Source organism: Tubulanus polymorphus, chromosome 6 (genome assembly GCF_964204645.1).
Source record: "Tubulanus polymorphus chromosome 6, tnTubPoly1.2, whole genome shotgun sequence".
NCBI lineage: Eukaryota > Metazoa > Nemertea > Palaeonemertea > Tubulaniformes > Tubulanidae > Tubulanus > Tubulanus polymorphus.
In genome coordinates, this window is record NC_134030.1 from 11614947 (window position 1) to 11636776 (window position 21830).

At 36.1% G+C, this 21830-nt stretch overlaps 2 protein-coding genes across 4 annotated transcripts in view; both read left to right on the forward strand.

Annotated features, from left to right (window-relative positions):
• Window positions 1-16596, forward strand: part of LOC141906740 (3-hydroxyisobutyryl-CoA hydrolase, mitochondrial-like) — a 63411-nt gene extending 46815 nt beyond the window's left edge. For 2 of the 3 annotated variants that reach the window (XM_074796050.1, XM_074796049.1), the window contains exons 7-14: window positions 353-405; window positions 908-986; window positions 5271-5416; window positions 5681-5767; window positions 7086-7097; window positions 11528-11686; window positions 13818-13956; window positions 15114-16596. In XM_074796050.1, the coding sequence (XP_074652151.1) occupies window positions 353-405; window positions 908-986; window positions 5271-5416; window positions 5681-5767; window positions 7086-7097; window positions 11528-11686; window positions 13818-13956; window positions 15114-15232 (794 nt within the window). In that variant the 3' untranslated portion in view covers window positions 15233-16596. The remainder of the gene's footprint in view (window positions 1-352; window positions 406-907; window positions 987-5270; window positions 5417-5680; window positions 5768-7085; window positions 7098-11527; window positions 11687-13817; window positions 13957-15113) is intronic. The other variant, XM_074796051.1, reaches the window with a different exon arrangement.
• A 421-nt stretch (window positions 16597-17017) lies between these two features.
• LOC141907743 (serine-enriched protein-like) lies at window positions 17018-21750 on the forward strand. The gene is made up of 8 exons (XM_074797484.1): window positions 17018-17138; window positions 17193-17210; window positions 18524-18722; window positions 19080-19345; window positions 20423-20580; window positions 21014-21130; window positions 21213-21417; window positions 21563-21750. Exons 1-8 carry the CDS (start codon window positions 17018-17020, stop codon window positions 21748-21750), a joined length of 1272 nt encoding a protein of 423 aa, XP_074653585.1.
• The last annotated feature ends 80 nt before the right edge of the window (window positions 21751-21830 follow it).

Here is a 21830-nt window from a genome sequence, read left to right on the forward strand (position 1 = left end):
TAAATTCGCAGAAAAAAATTTATCTTGATTATTTGATTGGCGAATTTTTTCCATGAATTCATATTGGCTCCAAATTGCTTAAATGCCTTTGTCTCCTGAATTCATTCACATGCGAATGATTACCAATAAAATCAATGTACTAGTGCATCTCAAGCTTAAGTTTTGTGATCTCCAATAAATCAATGTTTTATGATTTGGTTATGACAAGATTCGACTATGTACTGTTGCAGCAGTAGCCTAAGAATTAGACGTGCAGTTGAGGGGTATACATGTATAATAAATAAAACACCATCGAGGAGGATCCTCACTCACCTAATTGTGTAGTTCATCGGCTGTGAATTTATCTTTTCAGGAACGTTGCAGATTCCTTACATTGCCTTAATTGATGGCATAACAATGGGAGGAGTAAGTTGAAAACTTGTTTGTTGATTTGTGAATCCTTTTTGAATAATTTAATTTAGAAGGTTTTTGATATTCGCTCCTGCTTTTTGTTGGGCAGAGCTGCCGACCATCCCTAAATACTTTTCCTCATAATACTAGATATTTTTTACTTGATATTCTCCATATTTCTCCTGATATTGAGATTGATATTCTCGAGAAATCAATTTCTATCAAACCTCTTTACACAACCTACATATTCACTGAATTGATGATGCTCATTTAATCCAATCTAATCCAAATTTACTGTGTAAAGATCTTGTATTGGTCTCTGTTACATATATCAGTGTAATGACACCAGGCAAGTTACTGGGGAAAGTACCAGAAATATCTACTGTGTATTAAAAAGTGATTTTTTTTCTTAACTTGAAAAAATGAAAAATCTGTCCCTAAAAAAAATGGTTGATTGCTCTGAATCTTGTATGATCACATTACAGACAACAGGCTCATTTTAAATTTCATTTGACAGGGTGTTGGTTTATCAGTGCATGGGACATTTAGGATTGCCACCGAAAGAACCTTATTTGCAATGCCAGAAACTGCAATAGGTATGGTTTATGATGAGGTTTGATCTTATGTACTTGTTTGTAAACTATATTTCACATTTCTGTTATCTTTGTATTTACAAATCTTTATTGGTTTACCTTTGTTTGTCAGCGATATGAAGTTGGCATTGAGCCAATTCATGTAAAATCGCGGTACGTTTTTTTATGTGAGCATTTGTTTCATTGGTTCTCGGCTTTATAATCGATGCGATTGAAGACATGACAGACCTCTGTCAATGACATGGTCAACATTGTTAAAATTCTACGAAAAACTGTTTTTGGCGGGAAAATTCTTAGCTCTCGCGTATAAAATTGCAATGACCTCGATTGGGTCTCTACGAGCGAATGTGATTGGCTGTTTTTGGGATATACGTGGAATTCCAGCGCTACTAAAATAATGGGAAAGTCATAGAATGGCGAACGTTTCATTGGACTAGGCATGCTAGGTGCCGTATAGGTGCGAATTTCAAATGCTCATTGCTGGTGAGAATGTTATTATTATCCGCCATAGGTATTGTTTCATTTTAATACCCGGTGATTGTTGATTGACATCGAAAACATTCACTTACACGAGGCCTCCACGTGTGCGCGGAGTGCTATAGACTGTTGCACACACAAAGACACGCTCGTACAGTATACCCTACTATAGTGATACTGTAACGCTGCTTGCTTGCTGGTGCGTTTGACATTTCATCAGCAGAAGATGAGCGCTGTGTTTTCTGTTTGATATAATTTATAATAAATTGTAATTTCTTGTGACCTGAAAATACTAAGCAGCAAACTATAGCTATAGGTCGAGGTCTGAATATGTAGTAGTAAATTCCAGGATTTAAAACGATCCAATTACGCCGATTTCTTACTGCGCCAGTTTAGATTCCGCGGCCATACATTGGAAGAGGTTTCCAAGACTAAATATTCAGCCACCCTCTGATACGTCATATGAATTTTATTTGAATATTTTTTCATATTGTAAAAAATATTTCTTTGAAAATATAAAATAGTTTCCCTGCCGCACCTACCTGTACCCTATGAAATTTTGGACGTGGACCGTAAACAAATGTATATTTTTGGTCTTATTTGACTACAAAATAATTCTTTGAGGAAGATGAAATACAAAAACAAACCTCTAGCTTTCAAGGTAAACCAAACTTTGCCCATGGGCAATTTATTATTCTATGGTGCCATTGGTTGACACATTCATTGGTTGACACGTTCACTGCCAGTGATGAGATCATTCGTCATAGTGGGCTTGCCATATTTTGCCAAGATGAGCTATCTTGTCTTACGTAGATGCAATGCTAATACCTTGCTTTCTGGGAGATCTGGCAGTGGCTAGAACTCAACTAAAACTAAAAATCATCTGGCAGCAGACAGAACCTCAAGTTTATATGTATATTTTTTTCCTCAAATTTGGTGCACAGAAAATGATTTTGAATATTTTTGGTGTGACAGGGCAGTGACAATTGGGCATTGGCAAGGGGAAGAAATAAATACAATGATTTGCCAGTGAATAAGCTAATGCATATTTCTTGTTATCATTTATCTTAAGTTGTAACTTGTTGTCTGTTCGCTTGAGATTAATTCTCTTCCTAGTCAATAATTGTTGAATCAACAGAAGGCATTATCATGGTCAAAGACCATATAGGGATCGTCACTAGTAAAAATTCTTCCGTTCACCGAACAACACCGTAGTATCTCTACTGCTATGGACATAGTCCCATAATGCTGTATCGATATAGAACTAATAATCCGATAAAAAGTTGTCTGTAATGCGTCATTTGCCTATATCCATGATCCTAGCTATGAATATCATAGCCTGTTGTACCTAAGGTCCCAAAATCGTGATGAATTATGACGCATGGGGCTCACCATATCAGTGAATTGTTTATATCGGTTTTACCCAGCAATGAAGTGTTATCCCCATCACTATCCTCACAGGTGCTCGCGCACTGATACATTCCTAAGTTGTTCATAGATACTGCGCGGTTCATGGTTCACACTGACTGGGAGAGTATCGGTTGGCTGGTCTCTGCTGTGTTTGTCAGGGATTTTCTTCATTACCAGTAATGCCAGCCAGTATCACATATATCTACGCAAACTACGCCATTCAAATATGCTGTATTCTTGGGAATATTCTCTTGAAGCCCTAAGGGGGATGTTTTGAGGATTTTTGCGCTCATTCTAATGTCAGACCTGCCAACCGTTACGGTTTCGCTGTAATACGTTACGTCTGGTATGCCGATAATACGGTGTTCGGGTCAGAATGAAAAATATACGGTGGAAAAAATAAAATGTTACGTTGTTCTGTTTTGGTTCTATAAAACACGATTGAACTGTAAACATGTGACGATGATCTGTTTTATGTCTAATAGATTACGTGTTTGAGTTTGTCAGCGGCGATAAAAATATTTAATACCGGTAGTACAATTCCTGGCCGACATATGGCGCCACCTGCTTATTATTTATCAGTGTGCTTACTGTGGCTAGTTTCTTCGGAAAAGGGAAGTAGGCTGTGTTCGGTTCTGTTTCTGTAGAATCAGTAGTAAGGAAAATGGACGATAGTAATGATAGTGGATCGGAAATGGCTGTTCTATCGGCTGATGATGAAGCCGCCGCCTGATCTCAGAAGAGCTCCAGAAATTTAAACCAGACTATCACGTTAAATACCCATGCTTTACCAAATCCAAAAATTCACTAAATCATGCATATTGTCCCACAAGCTGGATTTCACTGTCGTCGGTTACGGGGGTCGTGATTATGTGAAGAGGCATGTTACAACAAAGCGTTATATAGATGTTCGTGAGTGGATTTCGACATTTTTCTTAACCTTACTCCAAGAATTTTGATGTGATTCGTGTGGAAACACTTTTTACATCATTTCTTGTTGAGCACCATATACCACTAGCAGTGTTATTGTGGGATACCAGTGCTGTTACTGGGAAACTCCAATACGTTACGGGCTAATTTGGAAAGTTCATTCAGATATTTTGGTACCATTGCGTAATCTGTCAAACTGGTGATGTTACTGTGAAACTCCAAAATGTTACTGGCAAAATTCAGACATAGTCAAACTCAATGTTGGCAGGTCTGTAATGCCATCACGTGGTCTTTGTCACTTCAGAAGTAGTAGTAGTGCCGGTCACATGAACTTCATTCATCCATTGAAACATCATGCACGCACAGAGAATGTGGTTTCATTGGCTATCGTGGGGACTATACCATTATGGAATGTAGGGTGGGAAGGATTGTCTGAGCGATTACACTATACTTTGTAGGGAAGTTAGATATGGCCTCTTCGCTGACACTACATCGTCAGCCACGAATTCTATTATTGAAACAGATCGTTACTTTGAAATAAACTAAAATAAAAACACTATAATGTCTTTATAGAACAAATAATCAATTTATTTTCGCATTTCTTCAAAGAATTTTTCAGGATTTGGGGAATTTAGGACCACTTTTGGCTGGGGGAAAATGTCTGTTAAACAGTAAAAAAAACAGCTTCACAGAAACCCTGGAAACATGAATTTGTTTTCACTGATGACATCTCCTCATGCATCCACTTACTACTATACTCTCTTCGACCATATGGACCTTATGGTCCTCTTGTTTTAAAAGTTGTAACTTTGATTCAAATTACAAATGTTTTGTGTCTCCAAGTTTCATAGACCAGGTGTCAAAGTAACCATTAGGAATGAATTCATAAATGGGCAAATATCAAAATGTTCAGGTTCTTTTGCCTCCTCACAGGACTGAGTGCCAGGCAATCCAACCAGGTGCCTTTGGTTAAACGATTGATCAGAAATTCCATGGCAAACCAAGGGGAAAATTTCTCATTATAGTGTCTCTATCCTAGCTATGCTCAGGTCGACTTACGACTTGACTAAATCATCGTAAGAATAGTGGTAGCACACACGTGAGTACTCATTGCTGATTCTTTAGACGATCTGGTCGGGTCATAGTAAATAGAACTTGTTCTATCCTTGCGATTCGACTTATGATTGGTCTGTGATTAATTTGTAGTTGTAAGTTAACTCATGTCGATCTGTGACCTTGGGGTCAAACCCTGAAGGTGACCCCCAAAGTTCGCAAACTTGGTACTATTCAAAGCTTATGAAACAAGCTTTCATAAAATACATGCAATATGGGGTTATCCCTCATATCTACTGAGTTATTCAGTTTTCCCCTTGTAAGGTCCAAAATCACTCACAGGCCGAAATGAATGAAATTGATATATGATGAACATGGCATTTATTAAGGATCATGGCAATCCTTCCTGTGTTGCAGGTCTGTTTCCTGATGTTGGTGGAAGTTATTTCTTATCACGTCTTGGTGGACGTCTAGGTATATACTTGGCACTTACGGGTTATAGATTGAAGGGAATACAAGTACAAAAAGCTGGAGTGGCTACGCATTACGTTGAATCGAGTAAAGTAAGTTGAGAATGCCCCTTTGATGTCAAAAATATGCTTTGGCTAAAAAATGATACCTTGTTTCTACTAATCGGCCGGCTCATTTTGTAAACTGCAATGATGTTTGTAATCAGTACATTTCTATAGCTGCTGGGTCTGTTATTGTTGGCTCAATCTTAATTTAGCTTAAAGTAATGTAGGCCTACAGGGTAGATATAACTAGTACCTCTTATTGTGTGTTAGACGAGATATTTTAGGTATGTTTCCAATGTATTTTTTTAACAGTTAGAAAATCTTCAGGCTGATTTACTGGCTTTGAACAAACCATCACAATTAGACATTTCACATGTGATAGAGACCTACCAGCAGCAGGTATGTATGCTGAATTCAATCCACCCATGAACCTCTCATTGAGGGGACCAGTGACAATTCACCATTATATTTTCATCCAACTATATATAATATAGAAATTGGGGAACCAGTTTTTCAAAAATTTTCCATCTCCCTCTACTCAACTTTCAATGGGATACCGGCAAGGCTACTGGGGGAAGAGAGGATTCGGTGATAATAAACAGAGTGCGATAGGGAATCTTACATCTACATTTGTAATTGCCCGGTGTTTTGTTGCGCCACCTGGTGTTGCTGGTATCCTATATTGTCTGTAACTTAGTAGCTAAAGGAATGGATCTCTAATATATACTATGGGTTTTATAAACATTTGATTGTTTTGAAATCAGTAGCTATTACATGTGTTAGCACCTCACACAGACTTCTATTCCCTCAGCAGTGGTTTAGCCTGATAGTATTGAGACTCTGTCTGTAATGGTACCGTGGCAGATACATTAGGTTCAACTCCTAACCTAAGAAAGATGACAAGATTAACTACCGGTAGTTCAACTTTATACACCAAGTCGTTCATTAAGATCTTCTGGAGAACTCCTTTTGTCCCAACCTAGAAGCAGGCTGACGTTGTTTGGAGATTGCTCTTTTTCATGTGCTGCTCCACATATGTGGAATAAGCTCCCCATTTCTATAAGAGCATCTGACAGCTTAGCAATTTTCAGGCGACGTCTGAAAACGCATCTGTTTTCATAACTGGTACAAAAGTGTCTGATCACATTTTTTGTGGATACAGGCACTATAAATACATTAATAATGATAATAATAATAATGATAAGAAAGTTGTAGTTGACATGGTCTTTGATCTTGGTGAGTTTTAAGCTAATTGGTTTGTGTATATGGCCCCAGGGGGCGTTGAACGATACAATAACTTAGTATTTCTATGTTATATTCGTACCTAGGCATATTTTGTTACCACAATCAATTGAAAAGTTGTAGCTCATGACATGTTCTATGATTATGATGAGTTTCAAGGTCATTGGGATTCGCATGGGGCGTTGAATAGTCGAATTACTTAGTATTCCCATATCGTATTGGTAACTAGGCATATTTTGTTCCCACAATCAATAACAAAATTGTAGCTGCTGCCATGTTCTATGTTTCAAGGTCATGGGATTTTTTCAAGGTCATTGGATGGGGCGTTGAATATTGAAATTGTTAGATTGTTTAGCATTTGAAACCACTTCCCAAGTGGGCATGGTGTCCCTGGACCCCTAGTTGATTGAATCTTAACGTCAATTGTTGATATCTTGTAATTCTAATCTAAGCGGTCTATTCCATTTGTTCCAAGTCTGCGAAGAGTGTAAGTATTCATTTTAAAACGTGTTTCGATTTTGCATGCTGTGAGATGTAACGGTTATGTTTAGCCGCGATCACACGAGTGGCCCTGACCCAAACCAATCATTCGCACTGGTGCCAAATGCATGGTTGAGTGGGACCAAAAATACCAGACCACACCCATGTGCACAGTTTTAGCACAGGAGAAATCATTCCATGTGAACACTTCCTAGTTTTAAACTTCACCTGGCAGAGCATCAATTTGATAGAATTCTAGTAAAAAGTGAGTGATTCATATGTGTGTATATTTGGCAAGGGCCCTTTGAACTGGAGTCCAATTGTCTCCTGTGATCGCGGCTGTAATGTTTTATGCAGTAGCCAACTGATTTGAAAAAAAAATGTAGATGCTTATCTAAATAAAAAACAATTTTACCATGTATGTGTAATGCAAGTGCAGTTTCTGGAATAACACTCTTAGTGCAGTATTTGACTTTTCCACGTCTGTTTGAAGGGTAGAAATTGCTCTTTTCGTGCATCATTTTAATACCTGGCTTTCACTGACGCACATTGTGAAAAAGTAGATGCTTATATATACTTTCATCTGTAGACCATCAGCACTATTTGCCTTATCTAATGCTTTGTTTGGTTTCATTAGTCCACTTCGGGCATAGCCCGATCAGGCCATTGGGTTCACTTTTTGTCTGTTTGGTATTTTCAATATGCTTTGATAGATAGTTTTCATATTTGATTTCTACTTTCCGATTATTAGACTGGCAGCACTCTTTAACAACAATTTATATTGTTAGCCAGCATATTTTTTTAAGTGCTTCAAATTTGAAGAGATTATTGTATTCCGCAATTATTGTAATTTAGATTGGAATTTCCTGTTGTTGAATTTTAGTCAGAAAGAAGAAGGGATCTCATGATCGAGAGGAGGGCAGTAACTAATTTTCCTCTCTTATATAAGTTAATCCTTTATTAAAAGCCAACTAGGTTTTTAATTTTTATGAAAGCTTAAGATCTCGCAGTGGATCAGGAAAAAAATTAGCAATTGCTCATTGCTGCTTTATGAGTAATTAAGGAGCTACTTAAACTTTTGTGGAAGCGTAATTAGTTTACGGAAGATACGAATATCGAAGTGTAATTCATTCGATCAGGAATAGAATTTTTACTATTTGTAAGCTACAAATAAAACGGAGTACTGCAGTTTGCGGAACTTTCGTATTAATTTTTCTTTGCGATTTCGAATTGTTCACATTCGAGAATCGAAAGTATTTAAACAGATTGATTTACCAGAAATTATGGTGACATTACGCAATTGGATTTAAGCTACTTTTATTTTGGCGACGTATGTGGATTGGTGAGCGATGTGGTTTGGTTCATTTCTTGTGTATTGGCTGTTGAATTGATTTGGTAACTTAGTAATCGTGATGCAGATGGGAAAATTGGAAAGTGAATTTATTGTGTTAAGAGGAAAAAACAAACTGACTGACATTATCAAATTTGGATGAAGTGGCTGTAAATAAACTGTGTTAATTAAACATTAATTGGACATTAAGTTATCGTTGATCGGTGTAATTTCGGAACGGACAACCAACAAGCAGGTTGTATGATACAATCTTTTTAGGAAAACTATTTAATACATATTAGTAACAAGTCAGTGAGCTAACTAAATTTAGGCAATATTTGTGGTCTGATTAATATTAATAATATTATCTTGTAACTGTTTATTCATTTTATAGAAAAAATATATAATTGTACTATATTCTTATATGAAGAAAACAGGAATAGAATTTTTACTATTTGTAAGCTACAAATAAAACGGAGTACTGCAGTTTGCGGAACTTTCGTATTAATTTTCGTTTAGTCAAGTTCAGTCCTGGTATTTCTCTCTGACATTTGTTCCAAAACCCACCGTGGCGATTTTGGTTTTCTGGTAATTCTGTGTAGCAAGTGGGTATTTTACATCTGTGTCAAAAAGATCATATATATGCTCTCTATGGGGAAGGGATTGGAAACATATCAGATGGATTTTCTGATAAAATAGATTTTTATGCTTATTGTGGCTATGTATAGGCCTATGGAAAAAAAGGTTTTCTTGAGGAAATTTCAAAAGGTTTATCTTATGTTCTTTATACTATTCAATGTTGTTCTCTCCAGTTGAACTCTCTTAAGTTGAAATTTGACGCACATCCAATTTTTCATTTCATACTGGTATTTTGTGCATATTTTGTTACTGCATTGTTGTAGCTCGGAACATATTCTAGGGGTGGGTTGAGTATTGACACTGTTGAGTATTTCACCAAGTGGGTAAGTTGTTCTGGATACATTGTTATAGAACCCATCACATTAATCTGCAAACTTATTTTTGATGTACATGTACTTTAGTTACTATCCCATGTCAGGAACCAATTTTTGCATTCACTTTTCGTCCGTCGTCCGTCCGTCCATCCATCCGTAGACGGAATCCAGTTATTTGGGGAAGTTTTGAAGACGCTTCAAGGTAATGTCTTGATATTTGGGTTACATATGTATCTACTCTAGACACAACTCCAGCCCAAAAAAGGGCCCTGTCAGAATCAAGATGGCTGACTAATATCGAAGGTTACCTTCTTTGATCATACAGCCCCCATCTTCAAAAACTTAGGTATCCTTACTTTTCGAGCAATGACGAAATTTCAATTGTGCTTTTTCATATTTAAATATAAGAATTCACTACTGCCTAACTCGTTTTCAGAATATTTTTCATTAAATTCCGACTACTCGGAATCAACCCCTTTAACTTGGAATAACTTACCTTACTCACTGAAGATCATTGGATTAGCATCCCCTCCAGTTTTTTAACGTGCTCTCAAACAGTATCTCCTCAATTAATGTTTCGATAACTTTGCCAGTCTCTGCCATCTGGCACTTAAATATTTTCTGTGTGAATGTGGTGTGAATGAGAGTGTGATTGGGTGTACAAGGGTGGCATGAATATCATATAAACCTTAACAGGTTTCTTCATGTTTCCCTCCATCTTGAATTTTTGTATTTGTATTACTTTGTACGATTATTATAATTCAAAATGGAAAAATAAAATTATTATTATTATTATTATTATTATGACTGGCAGCCATTGTTGTTCGCCAAATCAGCACTTATTACACGTTTTTGAACTTTTTGAGGGAAATTTTATAGACACTTTGATCAATTACCTTGATCTTTCGTATATATTTGAATCCCTCAAGGGCCCATCAGTATTACAAAATTTGGGTCGATCGGACTCAAGATGGCCGTCCAATGACCTTCTTAGTGCCCAAAAATGTCAATTTTGGACTGAATTCTGAGTCCTGTAGCTTCCTACTGGTTTGTCATTTCTCATTGCAATTGCTGATGGGTATTCTTTGGAAAGGGATGTTTTATACCTGAGACAGGTATTTTTGATCAGCCAATGATGACGCAATTGGTGGCCATCTTGGTGTCATCAATACTCATTTGTAGGTCGAAAAAGTTTTTCGACATTATATTTATACCTAAGCATATTTTGTTACCACAATGAATTAGAAAGTTGTAGCTTATAACGTGTTGAGTTTCAAGGTCATTGGTTTTTGTATATGGCCACCAGGGGCGTTGAATAATACAATATCTTAGTATTTCTATATTATAATTGTACCAATGCATATTTTGTAACCACAATCAATTGCAATGTTGTAGCTTATGACACCGTCTATGATTGTGGTGAGTTTCAAGAACATTAGTTATTCTATATGGTCACCAGGGGGCGTTCAATAGTAGAATAATGTATTTCCTTATAAGATTGGTTCCTAGGCATATTTTGTTACCATGATAAATTGCTGAAGTTGTAGTTGAAGTTGTAGTAATAGTTGAAGTTGTAGTTCATGGCATGGTTCTATGATAGTGTTGAGTTTCAAGGTCATTGGGTTTTGCATATGGTCACCAGGGGGCGTTGATTAGTAGAATAACTTAGTATTTCCATATTAAATTGGTAACGAGGCATATTTTTTATCACAATCGATTAGAAAATCGTAGCTGCTGACATGTTCTATGATTGTGGTGAGTTTCAAGGTCATTGGTTTTTGTATATGGTCACCAGGGGGCGTTGAATATTGAAATTGTTAGATTGTTGAGCATTTGAAACCACTCCCCAAGTGGGCATGGTGTCCCTGGACCCCTAGTTTTATTGATTGGTTTCCAATTTTCAGCACTTCTGATCTTTTTAAGTTCTGTAGGCAAACGTTTAAACATATTTGACTATGTAAACGTTTAGCTAAAGGTTTCCTTTCCTATGATTCACTGTACCGGTAGGCTTTATTTGTCATCATATCAATATGGGTATGATATCTCTTGCACGATTTCTTTCATACATAAGTAGCTCTAATGCTATGGTCAAGGTGAACCTGGATTTCTTGTGTTCATATTGATAACCTGTGAATGTTGTGTAAACTATTTCAGTCACTAACTGGACTTGATGATCCTGACTTTGAATTGCATCCCTACAAGGAAAAGATGAATGAATGTTTCGGACAGAAAACATTGGAACAGATTTTCAAGGCACTGGAGAATGAAGGTAGCATTTGGGCATTGAAACAACTTGAAACATTGAAAAAAATGGTACGTATTAATCTTTTTCGACACCAATGAGCTTTGTCCATTAGACAAGTTTGAATTCATTATTATTGCTTATACTGGGCTTCATAACAGGGTAAGAATCATAGACTACCCACAGACTCAAAGGTAGCAAGGTATGCATGCATATCTTAGAGTTGTAGATTCTTCCGACTGTTTCAAAGGGTGGTTCAGTATCATTCAGTAGGTATAACGTAAGGCGTTTTTTATGGTAAGTTAGATTACAGATTTGATGGACTTGAAATGATTGTGGAGGATGGAAAAAATTAAAAAGAAAATTTTTTTTCTCAAACATTGAATTCATTTCTAATCTAGTGATCGGGGAGAGGAATTTGATAAAAAAGTAACTTTGGGTTGTTAGTACCCAATGATTGTCTATTTACTGCTTACACTCATAACTGATGCAGTCATTTTGCAAGTGATGCTGTTTTTACTGAATGAACCTGACAAATATATCCATTAGAATGCAATTGTCTACCACAATTTTTTGTGTATGATGTCAATCATGATTTGGCAGCAGAAAAAAATTACGTACAAAAGTTAGGTTTATTTTCATATATTTGCTTAAAAATCAAGGGGCAGCGGGGGAAAATAAATAATTTTCTTTTTATACCTAGAACTGGAAAAAATTGTGGCAGATCTGTAATCCAACTAATGATAAAAAAACGACCTAAGGTCAATAGGACATATAAATGCTAAGGAGGCTAATATAATAAATGCTAATAAGATAAATGCTAAGGAGGATTTTACTCCCAGTGCTATGCATTTGTGAGTTTGCTGATTGTGACTAAAATTATTTTCAGTTAGGTAAACTTTGACTCAATAAACAATATCTTTTTATGGTTCCGATATGATTTGTATTGCATACGCATGTGATTGAACATCTCTTATTTAATTCTTAGATGCAGCACATATTATGCTATTAAAAATGATGATGTTACTGAATGGAAAATTAAGTTGGTGGACTTAATATGTAACTTACCTTCAATTTACATGGATCAAGAAAATATTTCTTGTAACCTGATAATTATTTCTACATAGCCTCAATTCTGGTAATTACCAAAGATTGCCGTGTCCAGATAGTCATCAAAAAGCAAAAATTTCTTGATTAATGATAGCCAGAGACTCTAAAATGATGACATCTTGTGGACCACTTGTATCTGTATCAAATTCAATGACGCATGTGTGAAAGCGCATTCTAATTTGGTCCATTCTAAATTTGGTCTAGCCAAATCTGGTCAGTGCCAACCAGGCACGGGACCCATTATGCACCAGTGTGGGTGATTGGTCTGGCACTACGCTTGTGACTGATTATTCATAGGTATGTGTTATGTTATTATTTCTGGTTCTTTCTGTATGAATCATCAAACATTATCTCAACAGTCCTGTGCTCAACAGTCCTGTGGAGACATATGTACTATCATTACTGTCACTGTAACAAAAATTCACAAATGACAGAATAACGTTTGATTGAGAACACTAGTGTCACGAAACTTGTTCAGGTTTGATGCAACATAAGTTATTTGTAAGGGATTTAATATTGGCAAAAATAGCTGGCTACATCCCAAAATTGTTTGGTTTTTACATGATCGTTCTGAGTTGTGAAGTTTTTGAGATGGTCCTCCAAGCTGGAACATTGTCAAGAAATAAAAACATGATTGATTTGACTAGTACGCCTGATGATGGCTAACAGTTGTTAGTCGAAACATCGCTCCTCAAATATAATCATTTTCTGATATATAATTTTTAAATCTTGGCTTCGTTATTGTGGGATTTCTCTTGTTATGATTGATTTGTTTGCTGAACTTTAAGTACTTGTTTTATGACCACTTACGCCTAAAATAGTAAATACATAACAAATTTGGTAGATTTGATTTACCTATTGACTGGTATTTAGTACAAGATCATTTGTAGCCACTTTGAATCAACAAAATTAGGCTTCACCATCAATGACTAGGCCCATCTTAATTAGAAATTTCTTTGTCGTTTCATTGAATACATTTGGCAGAAACCCTAATTGATATACTAAATCGATTACTTAGAATTAATTCAAACCAACAAAGCAGAAAACTGTTATCACTGTTTGCAGGTGGATTTTGCTTTTCTTTTTCTTTAGTCTCCAACATCTATGAAAGTGGCACTGCGTGAGATTCAAGAAGGAGCTGATTTGGACATGCAAGATTGCTTTGAAATGGAATACCGATTGAGTCAGCGTTTTTGCGAAGACAAAGATTTCTATGAGGGTGTCCGTGCAGGTAATGTTTTAATCCAGAGTAGATGATTTGAAAGCTATTTTGACTGTCTAGGTTAACCTACAATTTTTGAACCAAGCATTCTACCATTTTTGCCCTTGAAAATCCATCAACCATGAAAGAAATAAACTGCTGCAAAAATCTCTTTATTGGCTGGAAACCTGATGCTTAAATATTATAAGAATGCGCCAGTATTTATAACCTCCCCTCATGAATACGAAAAATATATGAGAACATGCTTTTGAAATAGAATTCCATTAACATTTTCAGAAATTAGTCATAGACGAATTCACCTTCCGATTAATTTCAAAATGTCCTAATGTTTGCCCAGCGGTAAAAAGACAACAATCTAACTCATAGGTTATCCGAAATCCTGAGATCCCATGCAGAGCACAATATATAATTTGTAAATTCTAAAATATTCCTACTTATTTCACGGACAATAGACCGATTTGAAAATTTTGAGATGGTCAGATTTAGGTTTCAAGAAAAAGTTTAAGCCTAATATAAAGACTATTCAAATAAAAACATTTTGATGTATTGAATTGGGTTTAGCTCATGAAATTGACGTCAAATATGAATTCCCTGACCAAAACATGCAGATAGCTTGTGTTGATCAGCATTACAGGTCACACCATTCAGGCGCCTGTTCCCCGAGATGGCGAACGGCAGCCATCTTGGATTTCTCGTTCAAAAAAACACTGGAAGTGAATTCCTTGACTTAAAAACCCCCAGAAAGCATATGCTGATTAGTGCTGTGCCCAAACCATAGCAAAAATAATTCCGGCGGCCATTTTGGATTTTTGCCCCTTGCGAAGTTAACCCACTCTTCGCGAGGGTCACCCTCGCTAATTTCTCCAAGTTACCCTTAAAGATGATAAATCAATCGAGAAACCTTTGTTTGGACTCCACTAAAACGTTTTGGTTTGAATTGTTGTTCTCATTGTAAACATGAAGTAACCAAAAGCAATTTAACCAAAAAATTTCAGTCTAATTTCCCTTGAAACCAGATGGTAGTTCCCAAGTCAACAAACATGTCAAAATCTGTGAAGATGCAAATTCAGGATGATAGTTGAATGAAACTGAAATAATTGAATTTTAAGGACGATATGAAAATTAGCATGATTTCAAATTATTCATTTTCAAATATCTCTTTGAAGTGTTGGTTGACAAAGATAATGCACCGAAGTGGGAACCAAGCAATGTTGAAGAGGTGACAGATGAACATGTGGATTGGTACTTCTCACAGTTACCTGAACACAGAGAGCTTCGCTTATGATTTCAAAAGTGTTAGCTCTTCATTTAAGATGCTGCTGTGTTTTAAGAACCTCCTTCCTAGTAGAGATTTTCGATGAAATACAATGTATCACGAGTGATTATAATTAGTCAGAAGGACTGTATTTGTATTCTATATGCAAATGGCGAGACATTTCTACACAAATATTAGTAATAATCAACACTGCTCAAGTCAGATCTGTTTGGACCAAAAAGTTGCCTGAAGCTGGTAATGTTTGAATTTAATTACAGAAATATCTGGTGATTGAGAATAATGCCCTTTTGCCGCGCAAAGTTCCCTTTTGAATTTTCCATCATATCCTATCAATTTACAATTCTACAACACGATTTCTGCTGGTAACATCTTGAATAACAGTCTATATGACATTTTATCAAGTGTAGGGGCCTATTATAATGCATGGGGCCTGCAGTAGCTGTAAAACGGTGTCGTATGTAGAATATAAAGTTGGTCCTGGATTCACTTCATTGGTTACTAGAGTCATAATTCAAAACACCACCACTCAAATGACGTTGTTAATTTGAATGAATAAAAGACGGGGCATTTGAACGGTGTTTTCCAAATTTGTGTACGATTTCCATTTGTACAAGGACTGGTCCTAGCTGGACAAAAAATTCCTGAATGCTCCTAATGATAAAATTGGTCAACATCATCAACATCATCACAACATCCATAGCAATCAATTAATGAAACGTCTTTACAATTTTAGACGATCTAATGCTACTTCAAACCTGAAAGCTTAAAAACTGAGGTACAAACCAGGGGCGGATGTGGGGGGAGTTTTGAGAGCCCTTTTCTTTGGATCAACAAAGAGAATTGGTGCATTTCAGTTTTGGACTGCGCCTGATATTGCCTTTTGGACATAAGAGTGCCCTTTTGGAATGTGGCTACTTCAGACTTAACCTCTGCAAACTGAGTGATATGTGTAGTGGTGGACTCATTAAAACTCAGAAAAATCATATCAGTTATTTCCTGATGATGAAACCGTGTCTGAATCTGACTTGAGCTGAACTGCAGTAGTTTCCTGTTACTTTCAGGGCATTTTAATTCAGTATTCTGGTCATTTATTGAATTTTCGATGAATAATATCTATATCTTTTATAGTTTATGTACTTTGAATGAAACAAGTGCTTGTGAATATGTTGCTAGTTATCAGAGTTATAAACATGTTTTTGAAGCAATTCTGCGAGTTACATTATTGAATGTTTGACAAATGCCTGTATCTAATGACAGATTTAAGTTTTATCTGAGGTCGTTTTGAGAAAAGCCAGTCGATTTGAAGATAGTGATTGTTATCATTGTAAATAATAGTATAAGTTAAATAAACATGATCCGAAGATTTGATTATTAAAATATTTAGTTTTTGTTTTGAAATTATATCAAATACAGTGTCCCCCGATATACTGCTCTCCCATATACCGCCACCCCCGCCCACCGCCAGGTTTTCTCAACGTACATATGAATACAAATATTGAAATACACCACCGATACACCACATTACTCTCTATACATACCACCAAAACCGTTCTGCACCGATGTGGGCGGTATATTGGGGGTTGACTGTACATCCAATCGGCACTTGTGAGAAACAATGGTTTGGAATGTAATAAACAATCAGTTGTTGATAACGTGTTTCACAGACTAACTTCCCATTCTAACCCTCGGAGAAAAAGCGGATGGAAGTGTTGAGATTTTAAGGACATCTGTTTACCAACATTCTGAGGATAAAGGAATATAAATATTTCCAACACGGAAAAAACAGGAAGCAGTATGTCATCGAATACTGAGTTTCTGTCTAAGGACAGATTTGATGTCCCAGAACCAGACATCGAATCCACCAATGGGATACAAGAAATGGACAATACATCAATGACCAGCATCACCTCTGAGGGTAATTATGTGCCATACAGGTACTGTTCATATTCGGTTATGTTGATGTTCATAGGTTTACTGGAGGAGCAGGGTAAAGTTCTATGAAAATAACTTTTCTTGAGTTTTTCTAAGCTGGTTTAGTAGACTCAGCTAATGCTGTTATGCAGGGTTGGATCGAAGGGAGTGGCACTTATTTTGCTTGACAAATTCTTGCTGGTAATTTTGTTTTAGAATCACAGAAAATTATCACTTTCAAATACATGTACAGTCGACCTCGCTTAGTTCGTCGTCGGTTAATTCGTATAACTACCTTATTCGTATGAAAATGAAAGGTCCCGATTTTTTCTTTCGTTATTCCCGATGAATAATTTAATTAAAAAACGATGAATATCCGTGGCACGCAGCGTTAGTTCCCATGCCAGTGGAAGCAATTTTAGCAGTTTTTTTGTAGTATTTGTATATATATATATATATATATATATATATATATATATATATATATATATATATATATATATATATATTTATAGAATATTTGTACCTTGATACCTTGACCAGCTCGCGCGGATAATGTCCCATGTGCAGTAAACCATGCGGCAGCGTAAGTCAGATTTTTTGGGACCAATAAAATACTTTTGAAAATGGACTTTGAAGATGTCCTACTTTGAATAAGTTGATTTTCAGCCCTTTTTCGAAAACTATGACTTGAAAATTAATTTCTGTAAATGGACAAATTGAATCAAGATCTACGTACAAGAAATGATGACTTCACAACAAAAATATTGCGAGTTCTAACCACCACTAAAATAACTGTTGACATGTATCGTCGATTTCAAGCCAGGAACAGGGGTCGGAATAGGGAAGAAATCAAACTTCAATGGGAAGAAAATAGCCCCCTGACTTTCAGGGAGTGATTTTACCAAAACTTACTAGATCTTTAGACATAATCTACCCAGGGGCTGCAGGTGACACGAGGGCGTGTCTAATTAGTGAATTACAGGTGTTCTGAAAGGGGTCATTAGCACTGAAAGCGCGTCATGTTTCTATAAGGGGTTTTTTATTTTTGAGGTTGCAAAGCCCCCTGCCCTGCAGTCCCTGTTTCCGAATAAGGCAGATCATAAATGAAGATCTGACTGACATGGTAGCTATCTTAATAAACCAAAAGCCAGTGTTTTGTTTGAATTGCCATGAATTTGAATACAATCAAATTTTTCTAAAAGAAATAATATCTACATATCTTGAACGATACAGGGCAAACCTTGGAATTAATTGAATCGTAGATTTTTTCCCAAAATACAATGCCAAAGGACCAGTGGCGTCAGTGATTTTTACTATGAAACATTTCATGTAATTCTGTTAGAACTATGCATAGGATAACAAAATATAAAACATTTCACTTATTAGATCTTGTTGTGTTTTATCACAATGAAGTGGACACGTTACCAAATAAAGTACAAGCATATTCATTCAAAGACGAGAAAACAATGTTCCATGACCTTCAGTATATATTTGGAATACCAGAGTTCAGTGACGTAGCTTTCATTGTGGGTGAAAAAAAAGAAGTGATATATGGTATACGGGCTATTCTCGCAGTCCGTAGTAGGTAAGCATGGTAATCAAATACTGTAAATACACAGAGCACACTGTTTGCTGAAGGATGAGATTTAAGAATTCAATGAAATTGCAGCTACAATGTATACTATCTTTATCTATACCGGTAGTCCCAATGAATAATCTAAGCGTAATCATCAATTGAAATTTAATCATCTTACTGTAGTTCTACCATTTGTGTTTTACTTAAAAGGTATCAAACTCTGATAAATGTACTTAAAATTTTGAAGATTTGAAGTTTTCATTTGAATACCATGTCAATGTTTTCTTTGTGAAAATACTTGGAAGTATGGAATCTTTTCCCTTCAGGATGTCACCAATTAAGTACAGGTTATCTTATAATCTGCAGGGAATTTTATGATCTTCTTCATGATACATCATCTTCTGGGACACGTCGCCGAAGACCAAGTATAAGCGATCAGCTTAAAGCATCTATTTTGTCAGCAACTGTGAAGAAAGAAAATTCCACTAACTCTAACACTATGACAGCAGGACATCACCCAGAGGGCATTCGAAAAACGTTAATTGTGGAAGATTTTGATGTAGATGCATTTCAGAAACTGATGGAGTTTTTACATACTGGTCAAGTTGAGTTGACAATAGATAATGTTGTAGGTGGGTCCTTTTTATTTATCATTCTGAATGTTAGATAAATTGGGCCATAGACAAAATGGGTCTTTCATGATTATTTGAATGATGATTAGGCTTGGACCAGACCAGTGTCAAATTAGGTCCGAGCTAAATTAGATTGCGCGTTCACGTGCATCAAAAAATGCTGTAGTAAACGAGATGAGTTCCAGAACCAGCTTGTGTTCAGACAGAATAATTTGACTCGTGACATTTGCCACTGGCCTGGTCCAACATTCTTTGTCAGGGGAAATGTTGGCAATGTCATGTATACTGACAGAATTTGACCTGGCTCCAAAATGCTCGTGTGACTCATGTTTATCTATCAGCTGATGTCCATGTATCCAAAGGTACAAATTTGTGTTTCCAATTGTATCTATGAAGTGTAAGTCATTATCTAGATAAACTCCATGAAACTTGTTAGAATAGTATTAGTGTGGATGAAAAATCTAAGTGCATCTGTGATATTGAATTGCTCAATGGTAGGAACATAGGATTAAGGAGGTATCATGTAAAGCTCTCGGATATACCTAAACCAAATAAAGCAGCTATCTCAAAATAAATAATTAGTGCGCACAAGTTAGCAATTGAAACAGGTAGATATACCAGTACACCAAAAGAACAAACAAACACTTTGCACAAGTTGCAATGGAATAGAAGATGAACTACATTTTCTACTTGAATGTGCAAAGTTACAGGAGTTCAGAAAAGACCTTTTGATGGAATTTACAAAACATTACCCTCTTTATGATCGAGACCAATTAAGAAAAATTCAAAATCATTATGTGTTCCCCTAAACTAAGCAAAGCTCTCGGAAAATTCACCTAATTGGGCTTCGAACAACATATGTAAATAGTTGATTACTGTTATTATTATTGTTATTTTGATGTTTATTCATATTTTGTAACCGCGTTTTTTATTGTGATTTCCAGTAAATTCTGAATTTATCCTTTTCTCATCTTGTTAAAAAACCTGACTTGTATTTTATATTACTCAAAGGACAATAAAGGTATATTGAATTGAAATTGAATAGTAAAAATCATAATTTTCATTTCTATTTCTCAGGTGTAATGAGTGCATCAGACCATTTTGGTTGCCATCCTCTACGAGATGCTAGCATAGACTTTGCTTTGCAGAATATCAATATATCATCAGCATTACAACTTCTAAAATCATCGGACCGATATCTACACCTCAAAGTCACTAAAAAACTTGTTGAGCAGGTAAGAAATGAATGATTTTGTTATGAGTTAATTTCAGAACCAAAAATTATCCCACACCCTCCTGCTTAGGCAGGCCCGTGCCGAGGGAGGGGGTTGGTTGTTAGGGAGTAGCGAACAAATCCCCTAAAATTTTCAGTGCCCTTCAAAAAGTCAATGTCTAAATATTTGGGTCAAGATTTTTTGAAATTTGGATACAATTTTCATGTTTTTGAAAATGAAAAAGTAATTCATTCTGGAATGATTTATTCAGGCACCCGGGCATTTCATATTTAAGGTCTGACCTTTTTCAATAGGAAAGTGCCAATATTCACGGTGAAATGCCCTTTTTTGGAATAGAACTGCTCCTCAACGGAAATCGCAAGGGCCTGTTAGATTAAGATGATAATTGTATCTTGTACCTTCTCATAGGAACTCTGTCCGTATAAATTTGCAGATCCTCATGTATATTGACACCAATGCCGAGCTGGTCGTGGGATGTGATGAATTCTTATCCTTATCTAAACAGCTAGTGATGCTTGTCCTATCTAGGGAGAAACTGGAAATTGATGAGGTACAAAGGCTTAAATATCTATTCAACACTTTCATCTGAAAGGCTCCAAGAAGACTAGAGTTTGATACCATGATTTTTCCAGGTTACTAGGTTTCGAATAGCGGCTCACTGGTGCAAGAAATATTGTAAATCGCGCAATAATGCAGTGGTGGATGAACTTGAACCTTTCCTCCGACATATTAAAATTCACAAGATTCCAGCCACATCTCTGATGAAGGAAGTTAAACCATTGAATATTATACCTGAAAGTGTGCTCATTAATGCATTGGCTTTCCAAGCAGATCCAGGTGAAGTTCTAATCGAATCGAATTAAAGATGATGGACTTTCTAGTGAATATTCCAAATGCTACTATGTCAATTAAAAGCTAGATTTTTTGTTAAAGATTATTTAATCTTCAGATAAACTAAATTGGTCAAAATTAAATTTTGCAGACAGTGTAAATATTGATAAAATGACGCCTTTGGTATGTCAATTGAATATCTCTCCAACCTTGCCTCAGAAGTTCATCAGCAAAGAAAAACCTGGTGGTATGCGCAGGAAATATTCTCTGGCACAGTTGATTACACGACCAGACAAGCGGACGCTTAGTTCATCGAGCAATCAAGAGGAAAGTGACTAGTTAGGCCTAAAAGAATACTTTGATAATAAACTTCTCAACCCAGTAAAATATGTAACTGGCAGGATGATACGAAATAAAAT